Source organism: Cyrtonyx montezumae, unplaced genomic scaffold (genome assembly GCF_038088225.1).
Source record: "Cyrtonyx montezumae isolate F1298 unplaced genomic scaffold, pur_monq_1.0 scaffold_3, whole genome shotgun sequence".
In the NCBI taxonomy this organism is placed as follows: domain Eukaryota; kingdom Metazoa; phylum Chordata; class Aves; order Galliformes; family Odontophoridae; genus Cyrtonyx; species Cyrtonyx montezumae.
In genome coordinates this window covers 113,045,772-113,073,768 of record NW_027072034.1, presented here as the reverse complement: position 1 = coordinate 113,073,768, position 27,997 = coordinate 113,045,772, and the positions used below count along the sequence as shown (strand labels likewise).

General features: G+C 40.9%; 2 protein-coding genes across 2 annotated transcripts in view; both read left to right on the top strand.

The window, feature by feature from the left end:
* HMOX1 (heme oxygenase 1) overlaps positions 1-27,997 on the top strand; it is a 456,522-nt gene that overhangs the window by 290,437 nt on the left and 138,088 nt on the right. The gene's annotated exons all lie outside the window — the stretch shown is intronic.
* On the top strand, positions 69-26,964 carry ISX (intestine specific homeobox). Its single transcript, XM_065741313.1, has 6 exons — positions 69-106; positions 1,039-1,322; positions 7,477-7,713; positions 21,121-21,272; positions 25,064-25,180; positions 25,872-26,964. The coding sequence occupies exons 2-6, from the start codon at positions 1,154-1,156 to the stop codon at positions 26,106-26,108; spliced, it is 912 nt and encodes a 303-aa protein (XP_065597385.1). The 5' UTR covers positions 69-106; positions 1,039-1,153; the 3' UTR covers positions 26,109-26,964.

Here is a 27,997-nt window from a genome sequence, read left to right as displayed (position 1 = left end):
ATTGGACAAATAAGGCAGGGCCAGCCGATACAGTAATAAGACCTGATAACGAAAGCACAGAGGAGAACCAGCAGGAGAGGGAGACACAACCGTAACAATCTAAAAGGTGAGGGGCAATCCCAGAAGAATGCAAAAAATACCATGGGGGAAAAGGAGAGGGAAGGAATGGGAATGTGTCTAGCCACAAATTCTTCCCAGAATAAAAATTAACAAGACAAGAAGACAGAAGGGCCTCAGGAGTGGAAACATCGACATTCATCAGCAATCTCTGTGAAATCTTCTCCCCCCATGATGGACACCTGACTGGGAGGCATTGAGAGTGGGTGGGATGATTATCCAACTGGATTGCTTGGGAAAGAAAATAATGTTTTATCTCTAAGAGTAGAAGTGGGGTGTAGAGGGCACTAATTCCTGTTCCTAAGAATGTTGCAAGGGGCCTCTCTTTTTCTCTTGTGACTGATAAGGTGGGATGATGTTGAAAAGCACTTGTTTGGAAAGTTCAAAAGGTTTCCAGAGTGAGAGAAAAGAATTTGAACCAAAGCTGATGGCTACTGGGGAGAGCTGAAGGATAACCTGCAAAGTGCTTGTAAGGAAGGTTTCCATGCGTGACACCTCCTTGTATGTGAGAGAAGTTTACTGTCTCTTTTGCTAGTAAACAGCATAAAGGACAAGTATTAGCACAAAATCAAACAAATTGTCAAAGGTTGCAGCCTGAAACTAGAAAATGAGGATAACTGACCCAGGAACAGAATTTACCAATGTGAAGTAATTCTTCAAGGTTTTTTTCACCTGAGTCTGCAAGAAGTGCACCTCCTTCAGGGATGGCAAAGCCATTGCTCAGAGCTCAGTAAATCTGCTCCAACCTGGGGCTGTTTGGAAGTGGGTGGGGTTGGTAAGGCTTTTCAACTCCAGCTTCTGATGCTGGCTTACCTCAGGCACACAAGTACAGCTCTAGGTCCTGAGCTGGCCAGCAGAGAGGAGCAGGCACGAGTGCTCTCTTCCGGGTTTCCTCTGTTTCTCCTTCCTACACTCCTGCAGGTTGGCTAGGCACAAGAAGGGAGAGGTGCACACCTTCCCAGCTGCATGTTTCTTGGGGTGCATCGAGAGCAGGGTGAGCAGGAGGAGACTCCCTTGGAGCTGCTCTGGTAGGAAGATGATGGCCCCCTGTGAATGTGCCAGCCAGAAGAAGCCTAGTCTGTCCTTTTCCATTGAGGAGATCCTAAAGAAGCCTTCTGCTAGTGCCAACAGCAGTGAAACCAGGAGCAGGAATAACTGTGCTGAGAAATCTCCAGCTCTAAAAGCAGAATCACCATGGGCCTTTGGTAAGTACAAGTTCATGTAATGAAAAATTACTTTTTATTTGTTTGTTTGTTTGTTTAACCCCTAAAACTACCTGGTTTGATTAGATCGAATTTTTATTCTTAAATTCTACAGGATTTTGGGATTTCCCTAGTCAGGCACAAATCATTCATCGCATTACAGAAATCATCTTTAAAAAATAATTTCCTTTTGGCCTTGCAACAGATTGGGCTCTGCTATTAGTTTTTGAAGGGATTTTGTACAACCAGTGTCATGGGAGAAGTGGATATGCAACTTGAATGGTCACTGCAGGTAGCTTTCTTCAGTAATGGTGAGATGTTATTAAAAACAAATAGAATAACTTGTAAATTTCCCTTTAAAAAGCAATGGTTCTAATTGTTTAAAAAAAAGAAGAAGAAGAAGAAGAAGAAATTCCTTGTTACAAGGAAAGACATATTCAAACTCAGGAAGCTGTCCTAAAACTGCTGCAACTTAATGAAGATGATTGAGTTTCATTTATATGAAGAGCTGACTGGGGTCTGAGGTGATAGCCGAATCTCATATTGGTATCATTTTCTGATAAATCTGACCACTTATCCTCAGACAGGAGAAATGGCCTGTAAGGGTATTGATAGCTCAGGAGTTTTAGATCTCAATTGCTGGAACAAGAAAAGCAAAATCATCTGTGTTTAATCATTTTTGCTTATTGTCAAGGACACTAGGCCTTTCCAGGTACTAAATAAAATAAACCCGTAGATAACTAGCATGACTTCAACCAAGGCAAAGCAGCAGTGCATTAGCCTTTTTGACTTCAGCTCCCTAAGTTAAATTAATTTGTCCATGAGTGAACTGTTACCCCTTCTGAAACTGTTTCCTTTTTTTCCTTAACAAAGATCAGCAACCAGCGTTTTCTGGATCTAGTGTTTATTATTCTTTTTTAATCTATACTTTTCATGAAACAGAGATGTTTTATATATGCAGACATCTTCACTTAACTGAAAAAATGATCAGGAGTTTGGATGGAAGATTTTCGTTCAGTTCTTGCTTAATGGCTTTCAACAAAGCTTAACGCTACAGTTTATGTTTTGTAACACAAAGAGATTCTTCATGGATAACTACCCTATTTCTCTGAACACTGGATGAACTAGTAGTAAGAGAGACTTCTTCTAAGGACATGGTGGTTCAAGTAACCATTGGTTATTCACATAGTTTGAGCTCTTTGTATATCCCAATGGAATTCTGGTCTGGAAAGGAAGGAAAAAGAGATCTAAATCGGGAAGGAAATTAAAGAAAAGTGAGCACTGGATCCAGGCTGTATTTTAAATATGGTCCTGAAACACAGAGCTTGGTAGTTTGCAGGAGTGGACAAGGACAAGGCTGATGTTGGTGCAAGCATAAGAGGACCCACATGACAATGGAGAACAGGTGCCAGGTTGCCTAGCAAGGGAAAATGCTGCTGTGAGCATTGTGGGAGTGGGATTTTGTGAGATGAAAGTCCTTTCTAAAAGGTCCATGGCCATCACTTTGTGTCACTGGATCCAAAGTGAGACGTACCACATCACAGAAAACAGCCAGTGCTGTTCATAGCATGGATGATAAAACTTTAAGCATTTAGACAATGTGAGACTCCTCTCTGGAAACAGAAAATAACGTTGTAGACAGAATCTATTATACTGAGTCTGTTTCTTAATCAGTATGTTGAAGATGACCAGCTCTGTTTGGCAGTGCAGCTCAGCTAAGTGTGCCACTCCAAGCACAAGAACTGACATAACTGTATGTGGAACATGGCAGGTTCCAGGAATTGTTTTATGTACTGACTGTACAGTCTGATCCCAAACTGCTCCACCTGAGAGTACAGAGAGTTTTCCACTTTGGAAGCAATGCAGGCAGAACAGCCTGGCTTTGCCTTTGACTTCATGTCATCATCCAGCTAGCAACTAGCTGTACCAAAAGAATACAGTGACACTTCTATTCTCTGCAATAAAGTAAGGCTGGTTTAATTTAATTAAGGCAGTGTAAAATGTTGTCTAATGAAGGAGGCATGTATGCATGATGATTCGCTTAGCTGTCATTAACGCTAAGAAAACAAATGTAGGAAAGCTGTATAGAAATTTGAAAATTTTGTTCTTTGTTTTTGCAAAAAAAAAAAAAAAGAAAAAGAAAGAAAATGAAGACTCTACTGTTGATTTCTTACTAACAGCAAAGAGCTACCCAAACTTTTTACTCCTTTCCCAGCAGAATAGCCAATTCTTTGCAGATAGGGTTTGTTTCAAAACTGCAATACCCTAAGCTGTACATTTTGGGATAATTGCTGTGTTGCATCAAAGTCATTCAACTTCATGTCATTTAACACTGGCAATTAAAAAAATTATTTAGTAAATATTTAGCCGTGTATAATTTGGCTCTGGGGAGGCCAAGGTCAGGGAAATGGAATGAGCTAGGCAACTTGTTGGAAATTCCAGGACAGGATACAAATCCAGCTGCTCTCTCAGAACAGCTCAGCAGCAGCAAAGAAGGAAGTAATAAGGTCAGGTCTGAGTCTTATCTTACTGTAAATTTTAAGAACATTTCCCATTTCCCATATGTTACATATCTGAGCCAAGCTATGATTTACGAGAACCAGAACTGGCTCATACACATACCCGTAGCTCTCATGAAGTAGATACCCAGGCTAGAAACAATGCTACAGCAAGTCTGCTGATCTAGGCAGTCAGAATACCGAGGTCACAATGGTCCCAAATCCTAAATCTAGGCTTCAATTATTGAGAAGATGGTGGGACCAGAAGATTCAGAATGTCAGAAATGAGGGACATAGTCATAGACCCTGGAGTCATTTTCCAAGGGAACTCAGGGCACTGGACTAGATGCCTGCAAGAAGTTAGTTAGAACTTAAATATGTTATATGACAAAAAGAATGTGATGTACAGTGCCAGCAACTCATGGAAAGCTGGGGCAGGAGCTGATCATTTCTAAGATTTCTGGGCCTAATTCCTAAGTTCACAGTTTCTTGTAAAGGTATCTTCAGTGTGATTTGGAATAAGGAGCATAGTCTTCTGACAAACCTGTTTGTAGCATTGGGCATTTGGTGTTTACTACACAAACATGACCACAAGATGACCTGGAACTGCAGTTGTTGTCCTGAAGTCTACTGAAAGTTTTGAATTTTTGAGAGACTCCTACCATGTTAAAAAAGGAATGGTGAACAAGACAACGTTTTAGTGTTCAACCTGGGTTTCTCCCCTCTAATTTTTGTCAGAGTGCCTGGAAAAAGTAACCACAGCCTTTACAGGGAGCACAAATAAATGCTCAGGAAGTACTGGTCTCCTTTCTAGTGTCAAATCTTCCATTTTAAACAGAGTAGACTAGCAGGTATATTTTAGAAAAGGGGCCAGTCCACTAAATGTGTCATTCATCTGTTAAGTGAATTGGCCCTCTCCTGAAATCCCTGGGAACTTGATTTTAATGTGCTCAAAAGTACATCTAAAATAATTGTTCATTACTCCTCCCATTTCTGTCAGTGAGGTTCAACCAACAGGAGGTCTTTTGTCAAGACAAGGAGAGCTTGTGACAAGTACACTACACCTGGAAAGTTAATATTAAAAGCAGTAACAGGTACAGCAATCATGTTATTTTGTCAGCATTATGCCGTTGTGTTAAGGATATGCACATAAATATGAATTCAACTGCCGCTTCATACACGAGTGTCAATATGGTGAATATTTACTTCACCCATAGCAACACTCCACCCAGATCTGTTGTGAAAGAATAAACAGAAGATGAAGGTATATAACTGAATAGATACCATCTGGACAATATCAACAATTCACCCCACCTTTCACAAGAAAAACTAATCTACCTAAAAAAAGATATAGAAGCAAGAGAAAAACAGCACACATGCACAAAAAAAAAAGCTGCTTGCAGTTCTGAGTGACAGATTGGTCTCTATTCACCATCTTAGTAGGACCCTAAAATGCCTGAGACCTTCAACAGGTCAGTTTCTCTCCAGAGATTACACAAAGAGGCTTAAATAGAACTCAGAGCACTGGAAATAACCTTCTGTTTCCAAAAACAAATCTTATGTACTTGCCTGAAAATTTCTATCCTTTCCTATGCACAGTTGAAATTCAAACCAAAAAGTCCAATTTGGGCCTTGAGTCAAAGTCATTTCTATTATGTCCGTCAATGGGGTATGTGAGTATCTCAGGGGAATACTCTGAGCAAGAGCAATTGTATATGGAAGATAAAGACTTGGAAAAAATATATATAATTTACAAAATGTCAGTATCATTCTTAGGAAGTCTTAATGACTGCCTCTAGAAGCACTTTGCTCAAATATCCTTGTATATTTCAATACTATAGGATGAAAGTGCTGTCAGTTTTGTAACATTTTCATCTTCACAGCATCCCATCTGGCAACAGAGTACATATAGTCCTTAATTTAGTGATGAAGGATTGAGATAGAAATCCTAATATACATTAACACTGATACCGTGCAAGATTTTGAGTAAATTATCTAATCCCAGACCAATACCAGTGTCCATTTCCAGATCTGTTCCAGACCAATACCAGTGTCCATTTCCAGATCTGTTCCTCTCCCTTATCCCATGAATTCGCTCAAAACTCCATCTGTTTTCTCACCAGAAAACTCAAAATTAATTAAAGGAGTCCCATTTTGCACAACACCTCAGAAACAGAGGTGGACCTCATACCATATTTTTAAAGTCTGCATCTGGATTTGTGCAGTAGTTTCCTCAGTTTCCCCAAAGGTCTGTGATAGTTTGAAAAGATAACATCTGAATAATCATTCCTCATTCAAAAGATGTTTTGGCTAATTTTCAGAGCTCCTGTGCCTGTATTTTCTTCACGTCATTGTCATCCCTCTGTACAATTCCTATTGTGTACAGTTTTCTTGAGGGCAGAATTGGTCACTTCTTCTCTAGATTGAGAAGGCTGGTTAGAAATAGAACTTGCTATTTGTTCAGAAAATAAAACTTGGACAACTCTACAAAGATAGATGATTTGCCAGAGCTATATCCTGAACCAGAAATAAAATAGATATTATAATCTGAGTTTCTGCCAGTACAGCCTATTTGGGGACACACCTGCTGCTGTTTGAATACAAGAAGGGAGAGCAGAATAATTCAATATATTACAACTTCCAGAGCCTAGATATGAGTGACTGCTTAGTCCATTATTATGTTAATATTTTAAATTTCTTTGGCATTAGTAACAACAGAGTTGTGCTGTAACGTTAGCTTCAGTCCAGTGATAACCATGGAACTTCAATTTCAGAAAGTTTACTGAGTTCATGCGTTGCCTCTTACTCTGCTCTTCCAAGCAAAGAAGTCCAGGCAAGGGGGAAAATTAGATCAAATTCTAGATTTGCCCATTAAAACAGCAGAGACCCAACTATCTTGTCTCTGGAGAGTTAAGCCTGAGTCTTGAGATTAACTTCAACTTCCACTGAGGTGTTTGTAATGCACTATGCACTAGTGTCATCTGTCACAAAGGTAGATAGGAAATGTTGACTCAGCCTGGGCAAAAGCTGCCATTAGAATGAGGTGATACCTAAATCTGAGCAGCAGGCTGATCAGAAGTACAGAAAAGGACAGAAGATCCTGAACCAAGAAAGACTCTGACCTTTAGCTTGCACTGTGGACTGTCTTCCTATACAATATATATATACCTACAGATGTTAAAGAATGGATCAGACTTCTAAAAGCATTTGGCATCCAGCAAATTCTACAGCAAACTTGCTGACAGATTTCTGGAGCAGCTCCACATTCATTGTATTTCTGAGTTCTTCAGAAAAGGTAGCAGGTGACTTGGTTCCTGTCGTGGATACTGATCTTTCTTGATCATTTGCCTGTGTCTCCTTATTTCTACACTCATACTTCTAACGTCTCTCACAGAGATCATCCAAAGTTTTAAGGTGGAAGAAAGCACGGAGCAGATTAGATTTTGGGGGATGAATTCACCAGGATCATGCCCCTGGCAACTCAGGGGTTATCCTAACAGTGATGCAAAGCACAGACAGAGTAATTTCATTTTACGTATAACCTAGTTTGAATGTTAAGGTATATAGACCAGGCAAATGTTTCTTCAATTCACCCATACAGGAAAGTGCACCTAATTGCAATTGCTTCTCAATGCTTTGTTGCACTGTGTCCTTCACAGATTTCAGCAGCAGGAGTCAATTAGAGAATGAGTTCCCTTCAGATAAAATGCTTCTCCCTGCCATGTGTGCTAACCCTGTGGCCAGAGCAAAGAAAGTGCAGGCAGCTCACTGTAGGAGACCTACAGGCAGCCCAGCCTCCTTCCTGGGTGAGGATGTAGGTCGTGAACATCTAGAAGGCAAAAGAAAATATGAAGAAGATCAACTGTGTGATTTCCCAGTGGACCATCCACTTCATGGTAAGTGCCTCCAGACCAAAACTTTTTCCTAGAGTACTCAAAACGATAGCTGTTATCTCACATGTTGATATGTAACAACAGACATCACAAATATTTCTACTCTAAGCTCCTGCCTGAGTCACAGGTGTGATTTAGCAGTATGAGTTAAGGAATGACCTGATGGAAAAGAGATCTGAGGATAAGGACCTGAGTATGCTGGTGGGTAACATGTTGGAAAAGAGCCAGCAGTGTACCTTTGTGGACTAGAAGTCCAATAGCATATTAAGGTACATTACAAAGAGCAGGGCTGGCAGGTCAAGGTCAATGATAGCCCCCTCTCCTCTGCTCTGCTGAGGCCACGTCTGGACTGCTGTGTCCAGTTCTGGGCTCCCCAGTTCAAGAAAGACAGGGAACTTCTAGAGAGTACCCAGTTGAGGGTCACCAAGATGATGGGGGGCCTGGAGCACCTCTCTTATGAGGAAGACTCTGGGACTGTTTAGTCTGGGAAGAGAAGACTGAGGAGGAATATAATCAATAAATATCTAATGCGTGGGAGTCAAGTTGATGGGGCCAGACTAGTTTCAGTGATGTGCAGCAATAGTGTCAAGTGCCAATGGGTGCAAACTAGAACACAAGAAGCTCCATAAATACATGAGGAAGAACTTAACTTTGAGAGTGGCAGAGGACTGGAACAGGCTGCCCAGGGAGTTTGTAGAATCTCCTTATCTGGTGATATTCAAGACCTGTGTGGACACTTTCCTGTGTGACCTACTGTAGGGAACCTGCTTTATCAGGAAGTTGGACTTGATGATCTCTTCCAACCCCTATGACTCTTTGTGATTCTGTGTGTGATTTTTCAGTCTCCCCATCAAAAACTTGGAGGCCTACCCTCTGAGCTAAGCTGTAGCTCAGGCTTGTCAACTCTATCAGTTTTAATGATAGAGACTACTTTGGGGGTTTATTGCCCTCTTACTTTGAGTGGCAATCTACAGAGCTACCAGGAAATGGGTATTGCACAACCTGGGGAACAAGGCTGCTGAACATGCCAAATCAGCTTGATGCACTGCACACACCCTAGACCCACAGCACAGGTGGCAAACAGGTCAGCAGCACACACACAGGCAAACAGGTGATGTGCAGCATATCTGGCATGTACGATGTGACAAGTGCTGCTTTAAGTTTGTTGCATTTCCAGAAAGGTTAATATGGACAGTAATACTACACTTCAGAAAACAGCCTCATAGTAGCAGTAGCAAGATCTTTCCCACATGGTTTGTCATGTGAGAAACTGCTGTTGCCTCCTTCTTCTCCATGAGACTGTTGTGATGCAGAGAGAAGTGCTGTAAGATAAGTGGATATTTTAGCCAACTTTCGCCTTACAAGTTGCAGGCAGTTGATGCTGGGAAGGCAAAATCCCAGGTTGAATTCTCAAGGAAGGGCCAGGGCAGCTCAACTCTGGCATATAGAGCTGCCTGTGAGTGCTGAAAAGGAGAGTATTTTGTGCAGGAGGGAGTCCCCAGCCATGGGGAAGGCACTTTCCCAGAGTGGCAGAGGAGGTAGGCAAGTATCCCAGCTCAGCATTTAGCCTCATTGACTGGCACAGTGGTCGGTACCCACCTGATAAGCAAAGCGGGAGAAAGCATGTAATTACCTGTATAAAACTGAGCTGGGTTGAGCTGACCCTTTCAATGACAACTTGTATTTTAAAGGCATTTTAAACAAAATCCCTCTGTTCCCTGGAGGCAGTGGGGTTTTGAAACCAAGCAGAGCTTTAATGATCTGCCGTTTTCTAGGCTACTGGTTCCTGCAGTTGCTGAGTCTTTGATAGAAACTGGCTGAAGGAGAGGGAGGAACCAAAAGCACTGGATTGGCGTTTTCCCCACAGTGCACAAACAATGATGTTTCGGATCCTGTTCACACACTGTGTAATTCTTAACAGAGAGCTGGAGGCCTGGGTTTAAAATCCTTTCCAGCATCATAAGTTTCAGCCTCCATCCTCTGCTCCTTGCTAATGTTGAAGAGTAGGCAGCTCTTTTTCTCCTGCCTCAGCTACAGCTGGTATCACCTTTTCTAGATGTGGTCAGCAGCAGTGCCTCCAGGGGTGGTAACTTGGCACCATCCCCAGCAGTAGTTCTTACATTTACAGCTAACAGCAAAAGAATTTTTCTTACCACATCTAGTGTCTTTGTGCTCCAGGCTTGCTTTTGGCACAGTAGGTATAGGCTAGTTACACAGAATTTGAAAGCATTCATAGAATCGCAGAATCATTAAGACTGGAAAAGATCTCTGATATCACCTAGTACAACCATCAACCCACCCCCCACCATGGTCACTAACCATGTCCCTCAGTGGGTTCCTGAACACCTCCAGGGATAGTGACTCCACCATCTCTCTGGACAGCCTGTGCCAGTGCAGTACCGCTCTTTCGGAGAAGAAAATTTTCCTAATATCCAACCTGAGGCCATTATTTCTCATCCTATCATTGTTACCTAGGAGAAGAGGCTGACCCCAACCTCACCACAACCTCCTTTCAGGTCATTGTAGAGAGCAATGAGGTCTCTCCTGAGCTTCTCTAATCCAGACTGAACAACCCCAGTTCCCTCAGCTGGTCCCCATCAGACTTGTGCTCCAGACCTCTCACAGCTTCCCTGGACACGCTCCAGGGCATCAGCATCTTTCTTGTAGTGAGGAGTCCAAAACTGAACACTGTGCTTGAGGTGCAGCCCCATCAGTGCTGAGTATAGAGCCCCCTAAGAAGACATCTTAGTGGTACCAAAGGGCAACACCAGCCTCACCAGCAGGAGTCCCTTCTGACATGAAGGCTAACAGTCTCTCACCCTTCTATCTGTGTAAAATATCTACTTGATATGTGAGAAAAGGCATATGGCTCTGACTGATCAGGTACATTTGTGCAGATGTCAGGGAGCAGAAGAAATCAAGACATAAGATCACATTGGAGAAAAGAGAGATGGGTTTTGTTTGGTGCTTCTTCGGGTAGGAGGAGAAAGATGAGGAGGAGACTGACAGTACGGATACTTCATGAACAGATAGTTTGAGATAGTAGGAGCACCCCAGCAGTGACCCTTGACTTTGGATTTCCAGGCAAGTCCATATCACTAAAGTAAGTAAGTTCCTAAAAACTTACTTATCCACAAGATGGCTTCTGTGACTAAATGGGTTGGAAGTGCAGTGTCATTTAAACCAAATAGATTTATGCCCTTATCACAAAGTACTTCTTGCACTTTGAACTCAGAAGCTGCGTTGTAAGCAAAAAGAAAAAGAAAAAAAAAGAAGAGCCCTCATAAGTTAGAGATACGCGATACACACGCGGTGCCATTTAATTTTGCTAAGCCCCCATTTGAATTTGGAAGATTTCATTCAGCATGTGAATGCTTTCATCTGTGGCAAACTGCATGAAAAGCTTAGAAGAACTTTTTCAGAAAACCCAGCTCTCAGAAGCAGCACTGGCACTACCCGATTTAGAAAGGTACCAGACTGAGAGAGGCTTTACTTTGGAGCTGTGGTTATAGATGGCTGCCATTTTGCTATATACAACCACCATCACTGCCGGTGTTTTCAGAACTTAAGAACAAAGAGAGCAAACTCTTGTGGCCATCAGTCAACATCATAGCATCAAGACCATGTCAACACCCAAGTTAAATACTGAGCCCCCCACTTTCTTTTTAGTTCCTACTCTCTGCCCTGTGTGAGACCCACGTGTTTTAACATTTCACCTATGGCAGTTCCTGGTTCAGGTCCTCATGGGCAATTCTTCTGCAATGCATTTCACCCAAGCTGGGTCTGGCTGTGTACATTTGGGCTTGTGTGTCTCCTGTAACTTTTTACAACCAAATGCATCAGAGGAGTTTTTTCCAGAAATGCAGTTATTTCATAGGTTGTTAAGCACAGGTAATGATTCCACTGCTCTGCTCCAGCCAGGGAACAGTCATTGCCTTAGCAAAAACAGATAACAGCATCACCATCACCTTACTGCATTGGCAGGTGCCTACATTCTGGCACTTTTTCTCCGGGCAATAGTTCAAGTACAAGGTAGATAAGGGTCCCACAGATGGGGCTGGCTCCTACTTTCAGCAGGAACTGAGGGATTCTGGACATGGGAACAATTGGACAGTGTTATTTCCTGCAGTTCACACCGCTGTTTTTCACTGTAGAGGATCCTGCCATTATGAATAAAAGTCATTCAAGTATTTCTGTAGCAGAAACCCTCTGCTCATTGCTGTTTAGGAACTCAAGGATCTGTTTATTACTCTTACAGATTAATTTTAATGATAATATATTTTATCCCAAAGCATACTGACAAGCTCTGGAGGCAGATATCATAAAGACAATGGAAAATATGGAGATTATTCCAGTATAAGCCATGTCCCTTCTGCACTGGTGCCAGTGGCAGGCATCTTTAGCTTGGTGTTTGTTTTCTCTGAAGCCATAAATTCATTTGTTCTGTTCATTTGCAGATGATATGGTCAAATCCATGTACTTCTGTGAAATGGCATGGTTTATCACTCACAGAGCAGTCCTTTCCCCAGTACACTGTCTTATCTTAATGCATTTATAAAACTCCCCAAAGACATTGTAGCACCGTATAATCACAATTCCAGATAAATATCAGCTGCCCAGAATATGCCAATGGGACTGAGAAAAAGGGTAAAAGCATCCCATTGTCCTGAACAACAAAATGAAGCAATCTGAAATGAAAAGGAAAAGCACAGGAAAAAAATTAATGCCTATATACATATAATTTTGTTGCCACTGGCTGTCATACCAGGCTTCCAGGTTTGTCAGTGTGAATAGTCCCTGCAGTCCTGTGTCTCTGAAGGATGGAATTCCTACATACATTGAGAAACACGGAAGACTATCATAAACTCTACTTGTGTTGTTCCTTTGTAAATTTTTTTTTCAGTTAAAGCAAACATTTGCATTCAATGCTTTCCTCCAGCAGCTCTTTCTTTTCTGGGAATTTCAGATCCAAAGGGCACATTACACAGGAGGTAGAGGTTAATTTGTTCCTGCAAGTCAAATCTGTGTAACATGACCACTTGTAAAGTTGATGGCACATCTTGATAAATTTACTTCAAAGGTCTTATAAGTACTTATTGGATTCTCTCAAATTGTCTGAGAGCATTTCTTTACATCCCTAGGATCTTGTGCTTTTAATTACTGTTCTTTAATACTGATGGCAAGCCTTTTACCTACTGTATGAGCAAATGCTTGATGCTGAAATTAGAAACAGCAAGCACTATGTACTAAAATAATGATGGAAATATGCTGTCTTGGAGGTAGCACAGATGCTGAGGCAGGGATGCAAACAAGTGTGCCTGATTGATGTCTAGAAGTTTGCACAGATACAAGTAATCACAAGGAGCAAGAATAAAGCAGAAAACATACTATTGGTGCAACCTACCATAAGCTCATTTTTCTCCACGGGCAGACAGTTGGCTTCTAACAAAGGTCATTAACCAGAGAGTGTGAAGAGCAGTGGAGAACCTGTATGCCACAGTGAGGACCATTGCTAAATTACTGTGCCAGACTTAACCATCATCCCTTTGCTGCTAGATGGGATGAGTTAAAGTCAGAAGGGACACAGGCTGATGGTGAGTAGCATTCTCAGCAACAAACTGTCCACATGCGTGGTTTGGTGTGTGTCATTTGAGGGCAATATTGGTGGTAGGTGGATGGTTGGACTATATGATCTTAGAGGCCTTTTCCAGTCTTAATGATTCCATAATTCTATCTCCCTGCCAACTCCTCTGAAAAGCAGACTGAGAAATTCCTGCAGCCACTGCTGGCCTGGTATTTTTAGCATTCCTGTTTGCACTGCCCAAAGCCTGCACCTCTCTGTATTTCAACCTTGCTGTCAGGTGATTAGGCACTGCACCATGCAGAAGAGTGAGCACAGCTCTTTGTCAGGGAATTGCAGACAGAACAGGGGGAAGTTGAGCCTTTAAATGCTCCAGTCCTGCTGCTCTACCTTGACTTCTGCCATGCCTCAGTGGCCAGCAGCTGGATGCTAAATGCTACATTTCACTGGCAGGAGGCTTTATCCAGAGAACAGTGTATACATACAATTAGGATCAGTCTCACTGGCTGTGCCAGTCTCTCTTGAAAGTGGCTGCAAAACCACTTTAATAAAGATTAGCCACAGTGCCACATTCCTACCTAAATAATACAGTGCAAGCTCTTTTGAAAGCCTTGAAACACCTCTTCATCTAGGAGAGGGACTGCCATGGGCACATCTGGTAGCCAGATAAGCATGTTTTGACCTGATGCCATCAGTATCATGTAGTGACTCTTTTTTTAGAGTTGCAATTGTTTTGCTATGGGTCTGACCACCATGAACAGTATGTCTCCACAGGAGGATCATGCTCAGAAAAATCAATGGAAGGAGCCAGCTGAGAGGCTCAAATGTCTGTAATTGATTAAATTAAAAAGAGAGAGCGTTTTTCTTTCAAATAGGCTAAAAGGGAGAAACAGGACTCAACAAGATCTAATGAGGCTCTTTGTCAGGGCTCCTGAGTTTCAATCTGAGAAACAAATGATACAGACATTTTTGTTACACAGAGAAAAATATATTTCTGAGGATATGAAGCTGAAGTCACCACCTACTTGTGTAACTGCTTTCTCTCTTCTTGTCAAAGAAGCAGCAAAATCTTTGAAGCTGGTTATCACATACAGGGATGGAGAGTTGGTCCAGAAACGATCAAGGATTGCAGCAAGATAAACAGATCTCTCCAGTTTTCACCTACCTAGATTACATACTTCAAAACACAGATGTGTAAACCCTTCTTGGGGATTTTTGTTCCTTGTTCATCTAGCATATGTCCTAAGTAATTAGATCCAGTAAGCTTGATACATTTTTAGCCTGCTAGCAGGCTAAGTACAAATGGGAGATGCAACTGCAGCATTGGAGAGATCACATAATCACAGAATTATAGGGGTTGGAAGGGACATTTACAAATCATTTAGTCCAACCCCCTGCCAAAGCAGCTCCCTAGCCCAGGTTGCACAGGTAGGCGTCCAGGCGGGTCTGGAACGTCTCCAGAGAAGGAGACTCCACCACCTCTCTGTGCAGCTGTGCCACTGCTCCGTCACTGCACTGTGAAGAGGTTCTCACACACATTTGTGCAGAACTTCCTATGCTTCAGTTTGTGGCCATTACCCCTCGTCCTATCTCCACAAACTGCTGAGAAGAGTGCAGCCTCATCCCTTTGCCTCCCACTCCTTAGATACTTATATATGTGGATCAGATCCCCTCTGAGTCTTCTATTTTCAAGGCTGAACAGACCCAGGTCTCTCAGCCTTTCCTCATAAGGGAGGCATTCTGTGCCCTTTATCATTTTTGTGGCCCTCTGCTTTACTCTTCTGAGGAGATCCCTGTCATGTGTGATTCTGTGATTGTGTGATTTTTGTTCCGAAGAGCCCAGACCTGGACACAATACTCCAGATGAGGCCTCACCAGGGCAGAGTAGAGGGGGAGGATACCTTTCTTGACCTGCTGGCCATGCTGTTTTTAATGCACCCCAGGATACCATTGGCCTTCTGGGCCACCAGGGCACACTGCTGGCTCATGGCCAACCTGTCATCCACCAGGACACCCAGGTCCCTCTCAGAGTTCCTCTCCAGCAGGCCATCCCCCAGCCTATACCAGTGCATGTGGTTATTCCTCCCTAGCAGCAAGACTCTACACTTGCTCTTGTTAAACCTCATCTGGTTCCTTTCTGCCCAACTATCCAGCCTGTCCAGGTCTTGCTGAATGGCAGCACAGCCTTCCAGCATGTCAGCCATTCCTCCCAGCTTTGTATCATCAGCAGATTTGCTGAGGGTGGACTCTATCCCCTCATCAAGGTCATTGATGAAGATGTTGAACAGATCTTCCCAGGTAACATTTATTTAACTGGTTAAGGTATGCAGGTGAGGCACAGCAACATAAACTGTAGCCTATTTGTCTGCTACAGACCAGAGTCCAGATTGGATTTGCCTAAGTATAGCATTTCTGTAGATGCACAACTTTTACTTGGTAAACTTGGGTACAAGCACTAATCTTCAGTATTGATTTGCTCATACCTTTAATACCTCGCAGCTATGTTACAGTAGGTGGTGAAAATAAGTTATTATTCAGTAAGCTAAAATGATGTAAACAAGCAATTGAAAATTAAATTCCTAAAGCTGTAAGTAGTGTAAAGCCTTAAATTGCCTCACTTTTTAGGAAAGAAGTGTTGGGGGCGAGGGGGATGGAACAGACCAGTTCATGTGGATATTTGATGATCACATACCATAATGACCTCTGGAAAACAAGTTGCCCAACTACAACTTTAAGCAGGACCAGCTTAGGTCAGATTGCACAGTCCTTTGTCAAGTCGGGTTTTGAATATCTCCAAGGATAGAGAGTTCAGATCCTCTCCAGGACTCTATTCCCAGATCAGACTACTCTCATGGTGAAAGTATATTTTTCCTATTACCTAATCAAAATTTTTCTTGCTGAAGTTTCTACTGATTCATCTTACCCTTTAACAGCCTGCCTTTAAGAAAAATTGGTATTTCAACAAAGCTCAAGTGTTTCAACTTGCTCCAAGTCTGACCTAGTAATAAAGCCAGATCTGCAGAGGACAAATGTGCCTGTTACTGAATTTAAAGAAGCTATACTGCTTTATCAGCATGGAACATCTGGCCCTTCCAATGTCAACAGTAAGGCAATGTATAGACAGTTGTATTTTTAAGCATCTGCAAATGCTGACATATCTAGCTGCCTGGTATTTTCAGGCTTGGTTTCAGCAGTCAGCTAACCTGTAAATGACTTTCATAGAGCATAAAAGCACACTTGAATATCCCAGCTTTTACATAGAAAATAGCTCAGGAAACTTAGACAAAGTCTTATTTCCCCAGAGACTCTAAAGCCACGTTTGTAAAGCCAATGTTACACTTCCAACACTTTCTAGTCTTATATCTTCCACCCACATTCTTTATTAGACAGTAATTCTGAATACTGTTGTTTGCTATGGGATCTCTAAGCTAAGGTCCCAAGGCAAAGAAAAGTATCAAAGCTACAGTCATAGAAAGTTTCATCTTGCAAGGGAAAATTTTAACATACAAGCCCAGATTTTTTTATATTTCTCATGGATTTTTTTTTGTCTTTATATATATATATATATATATATATGAAAAATAGAATGACTGATTACTAATAGAAAAATATTCAATTTCTACTGGCAAAAGCCTTGATTAGTTCACAGGAGTCTCTATTGTTAGCAATTTAATTTCATTTCCAGTTGAAATCAAAGCCACTCCTTCAGTCTCTACCATCCTAATGCTTGACCTCCTGTTATTATATTTTGTTTAATCTGATGAGAGCAAACTTTGAAAAATCAGATTTCAACAGAAGTGGCACTTCTGAGCACTGTGTAGATCCTTCTCTTACATAACAGCCTTGTCTGAAAAACAGTTCAGCATGCCCTTTCAAGAAGGAAAAACGTGGAAAAGGTGAGAGACAGGGAGTTTCTTTTGCCTGTCACCAAGATATCTGGGTCATTTTCATACAAAAGATGCTGAGAGGAGGCACCCAAAACTCATGAACATATTCTCTTTTAAACTGTGCAGTCCAGTCTTGAACACATCTTAGCTGTCAGTGGGATGGACAGTCTGGCAGATCCATTCTCTTTCCTGTCTATAGCACAATTGGAAATATTGAATGGTGCAAGGGAATCAATCAGGCTTTCAGGTACTGTAAGATGTTCAATTCTTACTATGTCTCTTCTCACATATACACTACCTATGCACAGCCTTTATCTTCTCATTCTCATATATTCTCTGTAGAATAGACTTTGCAGCTCCTTTTAGATTCATGATCTTCACTACTGATTGTTCTATATCCCATCCCTGTAGAGATAGTATTGTATTGCTTGTTACAGTTGATTTCTTTAGTCAACCTAGGTTGATTAATCCAATAAACTCTGCACCAGCTGTCCTCCAGCACCCAAAAATTCTTAAGCTGATAGATAACCACAGCCCAGGACAGATATCTACATCATCATCTTTGTCTGCAGTTTGTACAAACATACTCTCTATGGAGAAGTCCCGCAGCTAACGAAGTCTGATAACGTGAAACATTCCTTTGTAGTTCAAATAATATTCTCTGGTCTGTTGACTAAAATTCTTGCCTTTAGTTTTTATTTCACCTGTTTGTTGCTTACAGGTAAGAACTACGGACTGTTGTTTATATGATGTGTGCTGTGATGGGATCTGATCCAGATGGCCTTTGACAATCACTTAATTCCCATCATGGCCCACTGGAGCCCATGAATCCCATAGAACCCTAATTCCATAGAGGCTGATATGAGTCAGAAGCATTTATACTGGATAAAATAATTATTTGCTGTTTTCTGATGGAGTACTACAATATATATATAAATTTATTTTTTCATTTGAGATAACATCTTTGATTTTAAAATGTAGAAAGTTTCTTTGCATGGTTATCAAATTATATTGTAGTTCACTGAGATAAGACTTCAAACAAACAAACAAAAAATGAACAAAAAACACATGGGTCTTTTTCTTTGCTAATTCTGAAATCTTCTGTAAGGTTTGTTTGTTTGTCCTGCAGGCTTTCTTTTTGCTAGAAGTTACATAGACTGACATGGCATACAAAGCCTGTCAGGACACAAATTCTGCTAGTATTACAGAAGTTTATACGCAGTTTGGACCATATGAAAAAGGAGCTGGTTACAGTTGAGCTGCTGAGCTTCAATCACTTGCTCCACCTTGTAAATTTTGGAGGTAGGCTGCAGCTGCAGCTGGAGTTTCTCCCAGGTTTGGAGAATAAACCCTCACTCCAGCAAAAGGCAGGAGCTCAGGTCAGTTTAAAGTGAGACATGCAGGACCTTGCAGGAAGGCCTCAAATATCTGAGACCATTACAAGGTCAGGGCAAAAATCACTTGTTTTCTGGATCCACTATGTGAATTGTCCTGTGCTATAGAAATACAAATACCATATATTGTAAAGATAAAAATGTAGCAGAGAGATTCATTACTATATGGCAGGACATAATGTACTTGTCAAAATATCACCTTGGTACTCAATCTTACCTGTCTGCAGTATCTCCCAGGAAGATATGGAGGATGATCCCCACAGAGAGGTGTGAGGTGAAAATATTTCGCACAAAAGACACTATGTACTAATTTAGTACTATCTTATCACCAAGGACATGATGTCTTGAGATTCATATTCTCAATACTGATAGTTTATATTGCCCTTTTTAATTCATACAGCAATGAATTCTTCTTTTCTTACAGCCACCTTTTGAGAAGGTTCAAGTCAATGCAACTTGGTAATAAGAGCATCTGGAAAAGGATGCCCATTACTATCTTTAGTGTATATATACACAAAACTATTTCTCATTTCAAATCTCTTCCCCAGTAGTGTCAACAAGATTTAATTTAAATGACATATTTCCTTGGGGCTGAAGCCAGGTCTGCTGTCTAATGAGTAGTACTTTGATAGGCCGGTGAAAAGCCTAATGATACGGATTTAACTCTGTTGGACATGAACATTATTAGGTTGTTCCTGAGATATGGGAGTATTGACAGTATTTATGATAAATGACACTCCTCAGTTATTCTTGCATGAATGGTCTCCTTATCAAAGTATCTGAAGTATTTTAAAAAGAGGAAATATTCACAGTGGAACATATTTACTTACAGGTTCCCAAATATTGCATCCTAGGCATCTTCCTAGCAAAATTTTTTATTCCTTATTTTCTGTGTCAATGGAGTTAGAATAAAGTTTCCGTGACAGAATGGAAAACGTCATATTCTGGTTGGGGTAGAGCATAATTTATATTCTCTGAGGTGTTTAGTTACCTTCTTCACTGATTTATCCCCAGCAAGGAATAGTTTACTCTTGCTGAAATTGCTAAAGGGGAAAAAAGTTATGTTTCTTGTGAGGGAATAAGCTAACTGTTTCTGGGTAACTGTTCCCATTAAGAAGTGCATGCATCTAGTTACATCATATGCATTGGTAGCTGTCATCAGACCACGGATAGCCAAAAGCAATTATTCAGAAAGGGGTTTTTCTTCAGCAACATGGTGTCATTTCCAATTACTTCAGGTTGTTGAGTAGCAAGTTCATCATCGACACTACTGAGACTTGAATTTTTATCCTTCTATCAAGCTGCAGTTTTACAAGGTCAGAAGAAGAAAATAACTGTGACTTACAATGCTTGGGGCATTACTTTTTGCACTACTCATTCAGTATCAGCTGGAACATTCTCCATTTGTGCATCATAGAGGATTCCAGACATGGGATGAGGCTAAACTCCATGTTCTGCAGATCAGTTGCCTTACAGCATACTTTCCATTCTCATCCTCCATGCAATATATCAGTCCTTCAGCATCATTTAAGACCAATTTGGACTTTATTCTAACTTCCACCAAGTGGCATACATAGTTCATTATGTAAATAAAATATCTTTGTGTGGGAAGGCATTTTTTAAACACTGTTAGGAGCGCTGAGGGGGAAGTAGGAATAGCTGCAGACTTTGTAGTAGATCTCAGCAACTTTGCAAAGATTTCAACAAATATTCTGAAGAAATAGGCTGAGAAAAATAAGGGCCTTGGTCTAGGGAGAGGAAGCAGGGCAGGCCTGTCACAGTTTATGGACAAAGATTTCCACATTTGTTCATTTTCCCCTCACTGCCCAACAAGATTCATGGCCTCCTGAACGGGGAGAAAATTTAAGTATAAGGAAAATACAGACTTCTATTTTATTTAACAGATAGCTGCAGATGACCTTGAATATTCAAACCACCTCTCTGAGAGTGCTACACCTCAGAGCTTGGGGAAATCTTAGTAACACCAGAATGACAGCAAAAGATAGGCATGGAAAATTCATAAGCTGAAATAAAACTGGTGGTTTGTCACAGGCATGAGAACAGCACCAAGACAGAATGGAATACCTACTTATTCAATGTCTTTACATTACAGATTTGCTCACAAATAGTTAATAAAGGATTACGAATTAGGAACAAATGTTGCATGCATGTGACAGATGAGCAACAAAGATCAAAGGTTCATCCAGCACTAAAGGACTCAGATGACAAAATCATTGCAGAGATAATGTGGTTAAAATACAGGAGGTTTTGTTTTTAAAAATGTACACATTTCCGTAGCTGTTGACGGGCATTGAAACAGAGGAATTAGCACTGCATGTGGGCACTGTTGATTTGCTTCTTGAACACTAAAGTCAATGTTCACTGTTGACTTGGAAGACAAACATCTAAGGTACGTAAATCTCTAAAAGGTATTGGAGATGCCATCCCAGTTCCACAGCAATTTGCAGAAATTTCTGGATCTTTGAATTTTCTTGTGGTTCTCTGGCCATTTCCTATGAAATTCAGTATCCCTTTCCTTTTTGCACAGTTGAGAGGAAAGGAAAAAGGAGAATCCGGACAACATTCACAGCTGAGCAGCTCCAGGAACTTGAGAAGATTTTCCAAGTGACTCACTACCCAGACGTCCATATTCGCAATCAGTTGGCAGCAAAGATTAACCTCCCAGAAGCCAGAGTTCAGGTACCTTCTGTCTCCAAAGGGCTAAGCTCATTGTACCAATTTTTTACTTAGGATACATTCTAAATATTTCATGCCTGAGTGACAACACTAATGAAATTTGTGATCTCTCTGTTGCCTTACACAGGAGGCCAGTGTCATTATTCTCCTTTTACAAATAGGGTGAAAAGAATTTGTCACCCAGTAGGGATTAACCAAATGAAATTAATCAAAGGGTTAACAGGTTCCTTAAGCATATATTGTAATTTACATTGTCCCTCTTCTACAGGTTTTCAAAAAAGTAAAAATAACTGCCCAAATGAAAATATTTTCTTACAGTTTTCCAATTTGATGTCACAGACTATAAATGCCCTGGCTGTAATTTCAGCACAGGGAAACTAATCTAGCTTCCCCCAACTGTAATGTCATCTTGATGACAGAGCTCAACATTGACCCCATATCTTTGCTGCATGTGAAATATTCTACACTGAAATGTACATATTACTGGATTTTGGAATTCACTGTTATTTAGAACAGTTGTGTTGATTTTTACAGTTTCTGTACTTGTCATAATTCTGGAATCATCAGTGTATTTCTATGTACATATCCCACTCTAACAATCAAAGTTCAACACAGAGCATTTTACTGGTTATGACATGTCTGGAACTATGGACTAACTGTGATGATACTGCTTCAGAGTTAGGTGACAGACAACATTGGAACAGAACAGCTGCAGTGTGCCTACTAGCAATATCTGTGCACCCATAACGTTTTTCCAATGGCATGAAGCATGAGCTGGGCTACTAGTCAGTATTCCTGATGACATGGAGGTCTGCATTTCTCCCTGTCTTTCCTGATAAAGGGAAAATGGCCACAGGACTAAAAACTAGCGGTAACTTAATTACAAGTTTATTTTAATTTTCATTGTATTTGTTATATATTAACAAGAAAGAGTGCATAGAATTCTCATATGTTCTTTGTGCTTTGAAGTGATAGCTCTGACAAGGCTAAAATCAGCTATAAATCAAATCACCTTGGAGAATTTAACAAAAAAATAAAAGTGAGAAATCACTGCAGTAGCCATGTGAAACATTTAATAACCGAATGAAAAGCCAGTCAAAACACAAAGCTGTGATTCTTGCAGAACAGTTTAAGTAGAGAAATGGAAAAACAACCTTGTACATGTGCGTGCCTACTTGCAACACAAATGAAAAAGGCTAGATGAGTAAACATTAGAAACAGGAAGTTGTAAAAATGAATAAGCAGAGCAAAATGATACAGGCCAAATCTGTAATCAAAAAAGTAACGGGTCATCAGAAACTCTATAAAAGTACATTTAGAGAGAGGAAAAAAAAAAAAGGAAGCCAACAATTATATTGATCTGCTACTCTATAGATATAGCAGAACTGTCAAGGATAATGCAGAAATGGCGGGTTTGCTGAGTCATAATTTCTGAATGGTCTTTGGAAATACGTCAGATAAGGTGGTGGTATCACATAATGGTGATGAAACACTTTCCATCAGGATGATGTTGATCAGTGGCTGCAGCCTGACATTTTCAAATCCAGAATCTGTGTGACTTGCTTCTAGTAGCTGCTCGAGAAGCACCTTGGGTCATCAGTTAGATATTCAATCATTCCTGGAGCCTAGGAGATATTTCAGGGACCTGGAAGAGAGCTAATATATTTTGTCAGTGATTAGAAGTGTAGACAGAATGACCAGATAATGATTGGCCTGTGAAACAAACATTGATTTTGGCAAAACAGTGATAAAGCTGATATGAGTCTCTGTTAATGATGAATTAAAATAAGAGTAATATATTTAATGCTTTTCATCATTGGCTTATGGAAAATGATGTAGTCAAACTCGTCTATTTTTTTAATAGATTATATATTTGATTGATAGAGTTAATAACATTGAGGGCATGTGACTGCAAGGACCTTGCCTTCGTCTTACGCTGCTCTTGGATTAAGATCAAGACAGCATGTGCTAGTACACAAGAATCTGAATGTGCAGCAGGTGTCCAATTGCATACGAGGACGTTTCAGAGGAGGTCTCTCACTGAAAGCATTTACTGACACAAAGGTCAATTTGAACTGCATAATCAGTAAAATCTTTAATAATGATTTATGAAATGGTGAGAAGATAGGGGACTGGTAAATAAGGAAAAAGTTGATTCTTTAGTACAGCATGTTCTAGCTCATTAGTCCTAGGTCTGCAAGAGAACAATATGGGGATGAGCACAAAATAACAGACTGAAGCTGCTCCTACAACATGGGGCACACCACCTACACTCAGCGTTCTGTTTTAGCCCTTCAAATATCTGTCTGACCACCTTTCCTCAACCTGCTCCTGGATAATGCTACTGCTGAGAGGGCAGATGAGTCTTTTGTGAAGTCTCAGGCAAGATTAAGGAGGCAACTGACTCTGGCTTTAGCACCAATGTGACTCTCACATGCACATATGGTAATGCTGTGCTTTGTCCTAGTGCCAGTTCAGGAGCACTGGAAAACTGAAGGTTAACAGTGTGCAGAGAAAAAGTGGTATCAGTGGATTTATATCTGTGGTGAATAAAACTTGGAGGAATAGGTTTCAATCCCAATAAAGGAAAGTCAGGGTGTGCACTGAGAGATTGTTCTAAGGGTAGGGGTGTTAGAGAGCCAGTTGGCAAAAAATGATTTTGATTTGGTTTCTAAACGTAGCTGTACCAATATTAAAGAAAAAAAAAAAAAAAAGAAAAAATCCTCAAGTGAGTGCTTTATCCAATGTGCAGACTTTGGAAAGAGCACTTAAAAGGTTGAATTTTTGGCTTTGGTACACCCCTGTACCCTCAATCACTTATTAGTGATAAAGAGGAATCATTTCATGGTGCTGTTTCACCATATAACTCCTACCTGGTCAAAAGGGAATGGAGCAGTTCATACAGACTAAGCAGTTCTCAAACACATGCAAACCCAGATAAACAAGGCTGTCCTTTCAGTAACCTCAGATAGTGCTAACTATCAGCAATATAGCACAGGTCTCCTGGCATTCCCATTACTTCCTGGGCACGAGATGCAGAAATAATTGAGCTGTTCATTATCGGATTTAAAATGCATATATATTTACAACCAACAGCATCTGGTTTTGATCCCTAATGCCTTGTGTTCACTTGAACCACTTGCCAAGTAAGAAGTGCTTACATTCAAACAACAACTTCCTAAGCCAGCTGGTCCACAATGGAAAGGGAATTCAACTTTCACAGCACTGCAACAAGATCTACTACTGTGGCTACACAACTAATACTTTTGTGCCTCAGCCAGAAGCCAGACAGGTCAAAGCAGCTGACAGATGAAAGAGACTGCCTTGAGAAAACTGGCTGTTCATTGTCATGGGCAAAAGATATGTTAGATAACATACTGAGAGTGCTGAGTGATTTAGAAGGTGGCATCTTCTTGGGTCTTTTGCTAGGATCCTTACATGAATTTCAAAACGTTACAAGCCAAATACAGGAAAAACCCTGTTGCTATAGTTCCACTGGTGACATATTCTTTATTGCTTTATATATTTACATATTATAATATTTATTTTTTGAAGATGTGATTCTGTGAGAGGAAAGTGGCTGTTCCGATTATGCAGAGATTCCACATGCTATGCAAAATGCAAGAGCTGCCATGTCAAACCCAATATTTTCCTTCAGATTCAGCCTGTGTTTATGCTGAGCTGAAGGTCAATGTTCTCTGAACCTCACCTAATGAACAGGAAAATTAGTTGGATGTGAACAAATCCTTCTGTAACAGCTGCTCTTTTCTGTGTCTGTTCTTGCCTGTATCCAGATCTGGTTCCAGAACCAGCGAGCCAAGTGGAGGAAACATGAAAAATTTGGCAACTTTGGTGGCCTTCAGCATCTGACAGAAGTTGATTTCATTCCTGCTCCAAAGTCAGATATCACAGTGAGTGTTGGTAGCTATGTATAAAGCCAATGAGGGGAGACAGCTATCCTTCACCAGGTCACCTCTTCACATGGGTCTGTCCGAGAGGGAGAATTAGAAAGTACAAAAAATGGTGATATGAACCAGATAAATCCCAACAAATATGGTCAACAAACACCTATTTTTTAGAAATAAGTATTATTCCTAAACCTGTTCCATACATATGCTGTGAGGTCTCTTTTTCAAGGTGGTCCTACTCTATTTTACTTTTAAAATTTTTATATTGATTTACATTCCCTATATCATACTTCGGGATAAAACATCTTTACCACAAGCAATGTCCTGAACAGGAATGAACAGTACATTTGCAACCACAAAGCTGTGTTTCTTTAGCCAGTATCCCTTCACAATGTTCAGCCTTGTTAGAATGATCTGTGCTTTTTGCCCTCAACCCATGTCCTTTCTAGGCCCAGGACGGTTAGTCTAGGCTGGCACACAGTATCTTTCCCTGTCAGGATTGTTTCCATCACTATAACAAAGGATATTTTGCCTCGATCCCTGGGTGACAACACTTCACTGGGTTTTAGGGAGCCTATTCTACATTTTTTTCTTAGTTACTGAGCACCAGGGAAACAACTAAGGTTAACTGAAAATTGTATCTAAGTAAAAGTCAGTATTGATTTATCTAAGACTTCATTTTTACTCTTGAAAGGCTCCTAGCTTGATGCCGAGGAAGCTTGCAGCCACCATCCCTTCTATAGGATACTACTCACCACTCCAAGGGCAGCTGACAACTGCCTGGCTGCCCAGCACTCTCTCCTACATCCCTCACCACTTGGAGCTGCTGCCCTTCCCAAAACCATGCTTGTTCCTCAATGTCCTCCCCACTTACAGTGCACCACACTCCCACAAGTTGGAACAGAGCAGTATCTGTGCCAGCTCTACATAGAGGAGGATATGGAGGAGCAGGGAACTTGGGGAGCACGCTTTTATCACCCATGACAGTTTGCTGAGAGCAGGTGCTCTCCTCAAGCAAGTGTGCTGGGATGATAAATGGCATGAAGTCAACTGCGTGAGTACCAACACAAGAAGCTGCTGTCTAGAGAGCATGGACAAGAACCACCAAGGACTGGGAAGGAGATCCCAGCTGACCAGAGGAGCGGCATGTTCTGTAGAAACCAAGCCACTCAACAAAGAGCCCTTCCCTGGACAGACAGAGCACTGAACTGAATGGTCCTGCAAAAGAACTTGCTTTTCCTCACCTGAGATAACAATGTGGGACTCTATTACACCAATGCCTGAGGGCAGGAAAAACAGCTGCAATGAGGAATTTGCAGCCTTAAGACGAGCCAAACAGGATTTTCCTCCATAGATATAAGTTGCTTTTCTTGGACATGCTGAATTTCACTTGGGGAGGGCAAAGAACATGTTTAGGTCAAAATGTCAGACTTTTAAGATACTTTTGTTTTCCAAAGCATTTGGTGAGGGAAGGGAGTGGTTTGGTTTGATGGATGTGTTTTTGACTTGAATAAAGGGACACAAATACAATTTGAGCTTAAAGACAACAGTCTGAGAGGGGCAGTGGGGCTGAGCTCTGGATTTGGTACTGTGAGTCTCTGGGGGCAAGAGAATTCTTCAGTTGGTTAATTAAAATGCTATGAAGAAGCCTCTCAATTTTTGACCTGAATTAAGAAAGCTCTAAAACTCCATCAGAAACAATAACATAAAGTGGCAGTCTAACTGAGTTTAATCTACTAGACATAATAGGATGGTATGACCCCATAGTTTGGCTTAATTGTAGATCAATAATGAGATCGGCCTACCCATTTACTAAATGTCTGTATGCTCTATTATTTACATAATATTAATCTCCTTCCAACATATGGCTTTTTCCCTGCTTGTCATGGGTCCAGTCCTCCTTCTGCTGAAATCTCTACTGACTCATGGGAAGCACTGTTGGAAGGCGTTTTTTAAAGGGCTGCATCGTTTTCTGTTTTGCAGCCACAACACACATTGCACATTGATAGGGGAAACTGCTGAGCAAAGACATTAGAATGTGGTCTCTCTCCCAGATATACCACTTGTGAAGGTGGCCATATGTGACACAGTCCACATGCAAAGCAAATCACGCAAATGCTTGCTGAAGAGTCTGCCCTGTGCACACGGGATTGCAGGTAGGTTAACGTCTCTGTGCAGGTTGTATGTTTAAGAAATCTCTCTAGGCATAACCCAGCTGCCAGGTCTTCAGTCTTCTCCCAGTCACTGATAGTTACATATGAATCACAGTGAATTAATAGCTTTTTTGTTGTCTGGCTGGTACCAGCTCTCTCTGCATTTTACATTTGAGAGATGTGTGAACAAGTAAGTAGATGATTGTTGCAGAGTGGACTTCATTTCTCCAGGCCACAACTATTCATCAGAAATCAGATATATTGTCCTACAGGTGCTTCATTTCCATTTTCCTGCATTTACTTGAGTCTTTACATTCTTAATCCCTGGTATCTTATCTATCATCTGAGGGACAATCAAGTCAGATATAGGATTAAAGTTCAGAACCACAAAGGGGCTAAAGCACCTAACTGATTAAAATCAACAGGAATTAGTTATGGTATTCACCTCTTGCAACTTTAGGTAACTGCATTGCAGTCTCACCCTGGTCTCACTTTATAGAAGGAAAAATGGTCACACTTTGATTTCTAGGTTTGATGAAGTCCATGCATTAGTAAAGCTTCCTGAGTCTGAATTGTCCCTGTTCAATGGGATACGCATTGGCATTGTAATCACACGAAAATAAGATTTTAGATGACAGTGGGCATGATTCTCCACACAAGAAGAGGG

Excerpts from the sequence above, each read along its gene's own strand:
- ISX (XM_065741313.1), top strand. The coding sequence starts at position 1,154 with ATGATGGCCCCCTGTGAATGTGCCAGCCAGAAGAAGCCTAGTCTGTCC. Across the intron at positions 21,273-25,063 it reads TCCCAGAAGCCAGAGTTCAG|ATCTGGTTCCAGAACCAGCG; the intron begins GTACCTTCTGTC and ends GCCTGTATCCAG. Across the intron at positions 25,181-25,871 it reads CTCCAAAGTCAGATATCACA|GCTCCTAGCTTGATGCCGAG; the intron begins GTGAGTGTTGGT and ends TACTCTTGAAAG.